General features: G+C 39.1%; 1 protein-coding gene across 1 annotated transcript in view; it reads left to right on the forward strand.

The window, feature by feature from the left end:
- The first annotated feature begins 114 nt into the window (after positions 1–114).
- Positions 115–10,603, forward strand: part of GANC (glucosidase alpha, neutral C) — a 28,603-nt gene continuing 18,114 nt past the window's right edge. Inside the window, exons 1-10 of the mRNA XM_035895749.1 lie at positions 115–162; positions 1,016–1,078; positions 2,569–2,677; positions 4,155–4,282; positions 4,791–4,973; positions 5,852–5,900; positions 7,307–7,373; positions 8,777–8,873; positions 9,442–9,622; positions 10,516–10,603. Coding sequence (XP_035751642.1) covers positions 122–162; positions 1,016–1,078; positions 2,569–2,677; positions 4,155–4,282; positions 4,791–4,973; positions 5,852–5,900; positions 7,307–7,373; positions 8,777–8,873; positions 9,442–9,622; positions 10,516–10,603 — 1,006 coding nt within the window. The 5' untranslated portion in view covers positions 115–121. The remainder of the gene's footprint in view (positions 163–1,015; positions 1,079–2,568; positions 2,678–4,154; positions 4,283–4,790; positions 4,974–5,851; positions 5,901–7,306; positions 7,374–8,776; positions 8,874–9,441; positions 9,623–10,515) is intronic.

A 10,603-nucleotide genomic window follows, 5' to 3' on the forward strand; every position in this document is an offset into this window, starting at 1 on the left:
CAAAACCTTCCTGCGCGCCTGGCCGCGGGGGCGGGGGGCAGAGAGCAGGCTTCCCGACGCGCAGCTTGGTTCGGGTGCGGACTGTGCCGCTGGAAAGTAGCCCGGTTGCAGGGTGTTAAATATGGCAACAGGGTCCCACGGACCCGGTGCAAAAACCCGAAAGTGCGTGGGTATCTTCAGGCAATAATGGGAAGGACTAAATTGCCTAAGTATGTGGTTACTGTGAAGTCTCTAATAATAACCCAGGTGTATTAATATTTAGTTCACAGTAACTGTGACCCGAGTCTTCACAGCTGCCATCTGCATTATGTATGTTCCATGTATATAAATAATAGGAATTTTGTAAGCATCAGCTCTTTGTCTGCCAGCCCTAATACCTTACTCTCTTCCATGTGTGTCTTAACTCAGCATGTTATAGGGAGTATTTTGATGATAGAAGCTACTGGCAGCCCATTTTTTCAAGCAAGCCAAAAATTCACTGTTATGTAATAGATCTAAAAGTTACCTCAAGCCTAGACATAACATAGAGCTGTCAGCAGGGCCATCAGAAGCCTCTCTCCCTCATCTGGCACTTCTACCTACACTGCAGGTAGAAGAGTAGGGTGCAGGGCTTCTCCTTTTCTGCCAATCCTGCATCTTCCTCCATTCTTATTACTGGAACATAATATTTGACATTAAGGACCGCAGAGAGAGATCTGGCTTCAAAATGCAAAGCCCCAAGAATTCACTCATGCTGAAATTCAGCAGTGTTAGGCACAGATTGAATTGCTTACCAAAATTATCAAAATTGAAAAGGAAATGTTTTAGCATGGAACTAAATGCGCAAGAAATTCTTCCCATTCTTCTGGGAATATTCCCATGTTCTTCCAAACACAGTTGTTCCAAGTCCAATGCATTTTATGTCACCACAGTTGTCTGCACGTTCTTCAATCCTTACTCCTTTTGAGGAGGACCCCATCATTCCGCAGGTGTTTGCTGAACACGTTTAACCATTTTTTTAATCTGTTCTTTCTAGTGTCCAGGATGAGGCCGTGGACAAAAGCACCTTTAAGGAATGCAACCAGATTGCTTTTTACAGGTAAAGAGAAGAATCTAGTGTACGGTTGTTTGTTTGGTTTTTTTAACTAGTGATATTAAAAGATGCGGGAAGTAGTTGCACACTGATTTTTAATCACAGCAATTCTGCTACTCTCAAGATTTACCTTCCAAAGTGAGCGTTCCACTCACCTGCAGCAAGCAATAATCGGCATGTTTTAAAAGGTGGAATCTTAGATACAAAACCTCTTTGGTTAAAATTCAGAAGAGTCAGTTGTCTCATCTGAGAAAGCCCTAGCAATATAGGTACACTCAGAAGCAGGTTGCTTTCCTGATGTGGATATTTCTTGAATATCCGTAGTTCAAAACAACAGAATTCTCAATAGAAACCATCAGGCTGTGACAATAGCATAAATTATTACAGTCCTGTTGAACAAGTACCTTGGCCAGAATTCAGCATCAAATCTAAATTCTAGCTCATTAGGCTCTTCAAGCTAATCTTAAACTAAGCAATCCTTCTCGTCTCATTTCTGACAGATATCTCTCCTCCAGCTTTTTTCCCCTCCCGTCCTCCATTGTCTTCTATCCAGTGCTGCCTGGGTGAAAGGAATGATTGCCCACTGTTATACCAATTAACCACTGACGTAGTGGGTTACAGTTTCAGATACTCATTTCCGTTCTGCAGGAGATTATGTTTGGAAAACCCCAAATACTATTTTGCCACTGGGAGCAGGACTCCTTCCTCTTTTCACACCAGCCCTTTCTAGCCTATTTTAACTTAACAAATCAGCAGGAGGTTGCCACACATTGACAAACATCAGATCCTGTCTTTGATATGCCTTTAAAAGAAATCCTGATTGCTCACATTTGTGCAATATCTGTTTGCAAGGAAACAAAGTCAGTTTACTAATGAAGAAATTTCCCTTTAAGGTAGCCTCCAAGACACCTGTCTTCAAATAGTTCATAAAACCTGGGCTCAGGAAGGAGCATTCTACAAACAGTTGAAAGAGCCTCTATTTCAGGGTCTCTGTCCTAAAAACACCATCGGGGGCAAAGGCTGTAGTCAAAACTCTGTAGTTAGCAGGCTTGTTGAAAAACAATTTCCTCAGTGTATGTTCAGGAGGTTACAAATAACAAGCAAATACTGTTTCGTCACCACAGAATGTAGAAGCAGGGGTATATGACAGAAAATGAAAAACAGATTATTCAGCTGAAATTTCTGGGATCATGAAAAGAAGAAGAATGTTAACTGGACAACTGAGAATTTAGTTGGACACAGGAATTAAGACTATTACTGTTTTAAAAAAACCCTATAGGGTGGTGATGGGTGACCAAACCACTCTAACATCTCATTCATAAACATGTATGTGTGCTCAGAACCATATTCATTATTTTTCTTCTTGACTTGAAGCGCTGATAATTGTATTTGAAAAAATTCAAGACAAAGCTAACTTTTCTAACAATAGTATGTCCCTCTGTGTACTATTAGCCACAACAATTAGAGAGACAAAAAATAATTTTCTGTCTTGACAGGCGTCAGAAACTTCTACATCCTGGGAAATCCTTGTATCGAGCATTGTTGGATTCAGTCATGTTAAGTGATGAGAATGTCAAATTCCAAATTATTCATGAGAGGCATAAGGTGAGATCTTGCCTAGCATAAGAGGGTGCTTACAGAAAGAGCAGTGAATATTATCAACAAGTCTGATAATACGTGCAGGTTTTGAGATTATTCGGTGATAGATATTTAAGTTACAATGCAAAGTATCTAGCCTAAAGATGTCCTTAGCGGTCAGTATTTATTTGGCAACTTGAGACTGTTCAAGGAGAGCCGATATTTTAAGAAACTTAAAAAAATCTTTAACAACTTTTTGAAAAATCTGAATGGAACTCTTTTTAGCTGAAAAAAAATGTTTTTAATTCAGAGTTTTCTCCACTGTTCCAAAATAGTAAGTTCTTTTTCTGCTCAAAGGCATTTTGTGGGGAAAAAGAAGTTTTCTTCGCATTTAAGAAGACAGCCAGGAAGAGGGGTGTCTTCTGTTTCTCTAATTTGACAGCATAGCAGCTAGCACATTCACTCAGGGAATAGGCAACCTAACCTGTCCTCAGATTATGGGAGTTTGGAACTACAGCTCTTTTCCATGCTCTAAGCATCACACTGTGTAGCTACACTGCATAAATGTATTTTCTGCCTCTCTTCTTAATCCTGACGTTCTTTGCAGTCAGCACAGAAAAAGGAGCCCATTTTTTTGTCTATATTTTAAGGTAGAATTAAAAATGAAGGCTCTGTGGCTTCCTAGACTATTTGGAGGTTTATACCAAGATGGCATAATGTAAAATATTTTGTAGGAAGCAGGATCTGGTACTCCAGTTGAATCTTTTCTCTCTTGCTTACTCTCCCTCTGGTCTTTTTCCTATGAAAGGCCCTTTCATGCCTTTGAAGAGAGCGGGGCTGACTGGCTTCCAGGTAGAGGAAAAAGGTATCAGGCCAAAATTCTTCAGCCAGTTTTGTGTCTCATGGGAGGAGAGACTAAGAAAGGAAAAAACAAGAAAATCTGACTTGTGGTCACAGAATTAAAATGAGTCATTTTCTAGGGGTTGGAACAGTGACTTCCCGGTTCCCTGAACTGTAAAATAGCAAGTTACTGTGGGTAGGACAGTATTATACATTTTCTTTAACTGTCTTTTTGACACAGTTCATCAATCAGCACCGCTGTGAATACTAGTGAACACAGAGCCCCGATGTTTTTGCAAAAAGCCCGCATCTCAGTAGTATCCCACTCTTACATTGACAACACAGTAGTGAAATTGTCCAAACTTCAAGGTTAGTGTATACTACCCCCATTTCCCGTGCTGTTTGTGTAGAGAGCTGCAAAATGCTAGACATGAGGGATTTGAAGATAAAGAGTCCACTTGAAAAGAGTTGCTTCTTCAAAGGGGAGAAGTAGACTTAGCTGGTGTAAATTCAGATGGGTGATGATTGTTGCTCAGCAATGCTAAAGAAGATTAAGTCAGAAAGTAGGCATGTTTTTTTTCCCAGACAGTAAGTGTTTGGTGATATTGAGTTAAAAAGTTGGTATTTGATATCACTACCAGTTTATCTGTTTGTTTGCTGCCAGGTTCTTCTACAAGTAGAAATTTGTCAAATAGAAGGCAATATTTTCAGGCTTAAAATTGATGAGGCAGCTCCTCTCAAAGCAAGATACAAAGTTCCTGATGTTCTTATAAAGGAACCTACCACCCAGAGGTAAGTGATGGGAAGATGGTTTAGCACCTTAGTAACTTATACAGCTTCATCTGCAACAGTGTTTTCCTTCTCCCTCATTTGCGCTACACTACAGTTATCTCTCTACAATACAAAGTTGTTATAGGAAGAGAAAATAAAAATGCATGTGGTTAATTTACTTTCAAAAGTTCTTGTTAAATACATAGGAGAAAGTTTTGTCACCTACATAAGAAACTTGAGGCTGTTTGACCCAATCAGAAGATAGCTTCCTTGTTATGATGCATCATTTTTACCTAAGGCATTACCTATTAATGTGAAAGGAATGCAATCTCTGGATAGTTCTGTAGCCACCTGTTGCACTGCACAGTGAACCCTGAACACAGCATGTATTTCTGGGGTTATCCAGAGGTTTTTATAATGTGTGCAGATATTCTCAGCCCATCTTTTTTTTTTCAAATTGTTATTTAATTACAGTGTATTTCACGTGCTGATGATTGATATAAAGCTGTTGTTGGTTTTCGTTTGCCAGACTCTTTATATCCCACAAGGAGGCAGGTATTTTGGTGCTGTCAAGTATTAATGAGGACTACAAACTTCAAGTCACAGCAAACCCCTTCCAGATTGAGTTACAGTCCAAGGGTGAGACTGTTCTGAGCATGAATTCCAATGGATTGTTGTATTTTGAGCACCTACAACCACCTCCCAGTGATAGGTACAGTATCTGTCTATCACATTGTGGTATGTACTGATTGTGCTGTAGCTGAAGATAAACCATTCTATGGAATTGCAACTTCTGTGATAGAAGCTCTTATGCACTGAAATCTGTCTTCTCTTTTACTTCATACCAGTAAGTACAATGATGAAGTTTTAACAAAGAAATTCTAGATCAATTAACTGCAGACTGTTTTAATCCCTTGCAGCAGCCATGTGCAAAATGCTAACCTCAGGTAATGACCAGTTCTATAAAACACTAACATATCCCGGTACCCCTTATCTTTCTTGGGAATGAGTGATGGCAGTATGATGAGGTTATTAGTTTTGTCTCCTTTTATGACTAAACCTACTCTTTAGGTAAGTTTTATTCACCATATAAGCTCTTGAAGTAAGTTTTGTTCAACTTACAATGTGCCATACAGCTGCAAGATTTCACAAATCAGTCCCACTGCAAAGTGCTGAAAGGGTGAGAAACCACAGTGCAGGACACGTAATGACTAGGAAAAGAGCATAGCAAGCATCTCTCCTAGAGAGCATTATTTCAAAAATTGTAATTAACAGTGAGCACTTAACAGAGAATAAGGGAGAAGTGAGGATCTGCTGAGCAGGTAAAAGACTGACACAGATAGAAATAAATGTGAAAGGCCAAGGAGTCAACCTAACTCACATATGGAGTGAAGGTTACTTTAAGACATTGAATATTAAAATTATTTGCCAGTTAGAGCTCTCAACTATGACATCAATTTTCAGAATAGTCACCACCAAAACTCTTACATAATGTGTAAGGCAATGCATAATGCTATGTGAATTTTCTACTTTAAATCCTTCCTTACATTAACAATAAACTGATTGTTTCAATGTATTTGTTTTCACTAGAAAACCTACAGCAAAAAACAAGGAGGAGGCAGCAAGTGATTCCTCTAAGGTAACCCATGCTTTCTCCAGTTCCAGCATGAATATTTTGTAGAAAAGAGAATTGATTAATTTGAATCACATGTTCCTGATTTCTTCTGGTACTATGTTTACAAACATAGCCTAACCACTTTCCAGTGACATTCAAAAAGGACCTGGTATTTCCTATTGAGATACTTTGCAAATTTGTAGTTGAATAAAGGTTTATGTGTTTTACCAGGGCTGTAGAAGGCATCCATCAGGTAGATCTGGCTCAAAAATATTTTTTCCATGGCCTTTTTATTTAGAATTTCTTTCTCTTTTGTTCTCTCTTTTGGAGTAGATGTGTAAAAGGGAGTTCTGTGGTGATATTTGGTCATTTTTCAAATTCCCTGTTCATTGCAAAGAAAATTTCAAAAGAATGAGTTCTGTTTTATAACAGTCCAAAAATATGCCTCCACATATATTCATGCTTAATACAGAAGTCAGATTCTCTCTGAAAAAAGAGCAGGTCCTGGCAGCGCATAAAGACACATACCAGTTTTCTCAGGAAGCTGAGTTATGTCCATGATACAATTTTAGCCTCCTGTAGAGCAGATGGCTGCTTACTCCACCATCCTGTTATAAATGGCACGAGATATGCTGCCTTCAGCATACTTGTGTCTGAACTCTGGGTTCTGCCAGGGAGCGTGCTTGCTTTGGGGGAGTCACACAGCTGCAAGAGGCCACATCCACTTATTCTGGGACGAAGGTAGAAAACCAGGAAAGACGCTGCAAAAAGTAGAAATTCTAGGACAGCAAATGGCAGGGCACAAGGCTCAAAATTTGAAGGAGGCTAAAAGTGAGAGTCTGGAGAGGTATTTTGTTGTCTGAACCTTACCGTGTAGGGGAGTGGGTTGGTTTCTGTTTGTGTTGATTTTCCTGTTTGGTTCCATCCATGCAATCTTTGCATTTCATAGTCGCGTTCAACATCCAGAAGAAAGACTTTTTTTTACAGTGAGCACAATCATTCACTGGAACAACCTCCCCAGGGATGCGGTAGAGTCCCCATCGCTGGAGGTTTTCAAGATGCAATTGGATAGGGTATGAGATAATCTCATCTAGGCTCCCTTTCCCACAAGAGGTTGGACCAGATGACCTTTTGAAGTCCCTTCCAACCTGGCCTATTATATCATTCAATGATTCTATCCAAGACCTCAGGTATTACTTTCATGCTGTAGCAGAGTGCATGTGTGCTCCACTAGCACGTCAGTTCTTCAGTGTAAATTCCTGCAGCAGGATCTGAATTGTGTTTTGGATTTATTTATGTTAACCATTAACCATATTTGGTGAAAAAACAGTTACTGATGTAGAAATCTCATGTGAATAAACATATTTTTATTAGAAATCCGTTGGGGGAGCAGTTGCATTTACTACGGTTAGCTATTTCTGTTTATGCAGGAGAAACAAGAGGATCTAAGTCTCTGGCAAGAGAAATTTGGCAGCTTCCTAGACATCAAAGCTCATGGTAAGTCTCAGTCTAGTTCTGAAAACAGCTTTACTGCATTGTATATACCTGTCTTTGTTCATATTTCTGTCTGCTTTCTGTTTAGCTGTTTAATGTTTATCAGTGTCTCGCTCGCTCCCTTTAACTTGCATATCAGATATCAGTGATGGGTAACAGATTTGACAAAAGTACTGGAAGTAGTCATAAAATTTCTGTTCAGGAGGGGAGACATTAAATGTGACCCATTTCGGCAGCTCACTGTTTACCATTTCTGACACAGCATAACCCTATCTACCTCAGCTGACTGGTATATAATGCATTATTTCCCTTTTATTTTCTTTTTTTTTTCTCATTTAGTGTCAGCGCATAACATTGATTTCACTTGTAGTTTATTTTCACGACTTATCAGAAATCATGGTATCTAAGCATTAATAATTGTCATAGAAAAACTCTTTTTAAGTGGGGCACTACAAAAGGAAATAATGAGCAGACTTAAGGGATAAGAAAAAGGTTATAGAAACCCGTAGGTCAGTACCTCAAATACAATTTAAATTATTAATAATTTCCAAAATTTATGACCATCTGCTGTCTGTCCAGTTGTATTCTGCATTAATTGAGTTGGTTAGCTTTGTCCATTACTACTATCATGCACACTTTCATACCAACCAGCACTACCCACTAGCTGCAGTAGGGAGAGGGAAGTCTGAAAGGGCTCCCTTTTGGTGACAGGGGCATCGTCAGTTCACAGTCCAGACACAGAGGGGCAGGAAGCTGTTGCCCTTGTTGTTCGTGCTGTATCTGATGTATTAGGTCAGCATCATGTTTTTTTCTGTTTCTTTGTGTTGGAGGAGTAAAGTCCATATGGTCAGGTTCTGATCCTGAAGCCACTGCTTGTCAGTCTACAGGATCTCTGATCACCTGCCAAAAGTTCCTCTGGATTCAGTAATGTGACAAGATGATATCACTGGGCAGAGGCTCTCGTGCATGCTACTCCCTTGGCTGAGGCTGAAGAGAAAAGCAGTAGAAAACAGGCAACTCTGACTCTAAAGTCCACTCTGCTGTACCACTGTGCTGCAAAGCTTGGCTTGTAGGTACCGGGATAGAAACAGGAGATAATTTTGAGCAGTTTCACTACAGAATAAAGAAGTGACCCACTATTACATGTATTTTTTTTCTATTGAAGTGATTCATTTTATCTTCTTTAGCAGATCAAAATCAGAATAAATACAATAAAATCTGTTTAAAACATTACCTTTATTGTACGTAAGTAATAATGAAAGTGCAGTTGAAAGCAAGTATGAAAGAGCTAATTATTAAAACCTCCTTTTTAATATTTTTTTCAGTTAGGTTGCTGTGCTCTGTTGCTTTCAGCTAAGCCTGAGAATAGAACTCTGTGGTCTTCTCTTTTAATGTAATTCCCACAGGTCCTAGTTCTGTAGGCATGGACTTCTCTTTACATGGATTTGAACATCTTTATGGGATACCACAACACACTGAAGCACTTCTTCTCAAAAACACCAGGTAAAGGTCGCAGATTGCTAGTGAAAGCAGTATCATTTTTGTAGAGGAGAGCTATAACATTGTCTTAATAATTTAATGCAGACAACAGCTTGAGATACGTATATTATGTAGCATATATTTTAGTTTAATGACACAGCAAGCTGAATCATAGCCCCTGTCCGCATGGAGTAAGTTGTTCTGCTTTCCTTTTCCACTCTGCAATTTCATGAATGACCCCTTCTGTTCTCCCTCAATTTTCCATGCATTTTTTTTTTCAGAATTGCAGGATTGGTCAGGTTTCAGCAGAACTCTTAAAAGAGCAACTCAATGGGAGAGTTCAGAATTCATATTTTAGGACATAGAGCAAATCAGCAGTAGTCTCACTGGCAGCAAAAATGTTGTTTGATTCAGATAGCTAGGACCAAAGCAAACAAGCAGTAATCTAGGCTGTCCCCATTTCAGCTCTGGATGCTAAACAAAAGACCATCATACAGAGTGTTCACTGAATTTAGTGGGCTGGCAATAGAACTAAAATTGGCCTAGTGCAGGATGCTTACATATAACAAACACATATGTCTGTTTGTCCTAGTGATGGTGATGCCTACCGGCTTTATAATTTGGATATTTTCGGCCACAAGATACATGACAAAATAGGCATTTATGGTTCAGTGCCCCTTCTCTTAGCACACAAGCCTAACAGAACTTCAGGGATCTTCTGGCTGAACTCTTCAGAAACACTGGTGGATATTAGTACAAAGGCAGTAGCTGAGGTGAGTTGCTCACTTTCCTCAGAATTTAATAATGAAAGAAAACACTCCAGGGCAGGGCCAACAGGAACACAACAACATTATTGGAGATTTATCTTTTGCTCCCTAATGAAGAATTGTCAGTCTCTTCCTCCTGTCCGCCCTACTGCTAAATTTGTTATATTAAACCATTGAAAAGAACAAGAAGATGACTCCTTTCAAGAGTCAAGTTATAGAACTTGTATCTTAACAGGCCTAGAGGAGAAGGCAGAGAGGAAATACGTAATGTTGGAGTGGAAAAAAACCTACACAGGTGGATGTATCAGGCAGAAAAAAGGGTGGACAAAAATCTTGGCAATCTCTTGGATTTGAGGAATTTTTCTGAGTTTTTAAATTCTTGGAATTGCCACATGTTTCTGCTTAGCAGGCTCATTCTTCTGTGGAATGTAATTGACCTTCAAGAAACATAAAATGTTCAGGAAATTAACTCACTCAACTCCTGAAACATAAGCATAGGAATTCTATTAAAATTGAAACACTGAAAAAAAAATCTTGCTTTAATCCAGCACTTCCTTATATTATGTGGTTAAAATTACTAATTTTCCTTATTACTCATGGTATAGTTACAGATATTACTCAAAGATCCTGCAGAAAATGCATAGTCTTTAATTACAGAAAAGCTTTAATTACTTTGCCCCTCATTACCCATTTTTCCTCATTAACTGTTACCCTGTATTTTGTATAAGCAGTATGAAAGGTAAAAGATTTGTGAAGGATAAATAAAAAACATGCAGTATGTATTCCTAATACCCGCCAGATACGTATTAGTGAGTTTTGTGGGTTTCCATCGTTGCTCCTTCACTGAACGAAAGTTTGATAGAGAAAGATACTCAGTTTTACCTTGGTTTCCTTCAAAGCACACACCTTCTGGATCTGCTGCAGAGACTGCTAAGCAGAGAGCAGTGCCTCTAACTGATGTGCGCTGGATGTCAGAAAGTGGGATCA

This window comes from Egretta garzetta, unplaced genomic scaffold, assembly GCF_000687185.1.
Source record: "Egretta garzetta isolate BGI_Z169 unplaced genomic scaffold, ASM68718v1 scaffold526, whole genome shotgun sequence".
Classification (NCBI taxonomy): domain Eukaryota; kingdom Metazoa; phylum Chordata; class Aves; order Pelecaniformes; family Ardeidae; genus Egretta; species Egretta garzetta.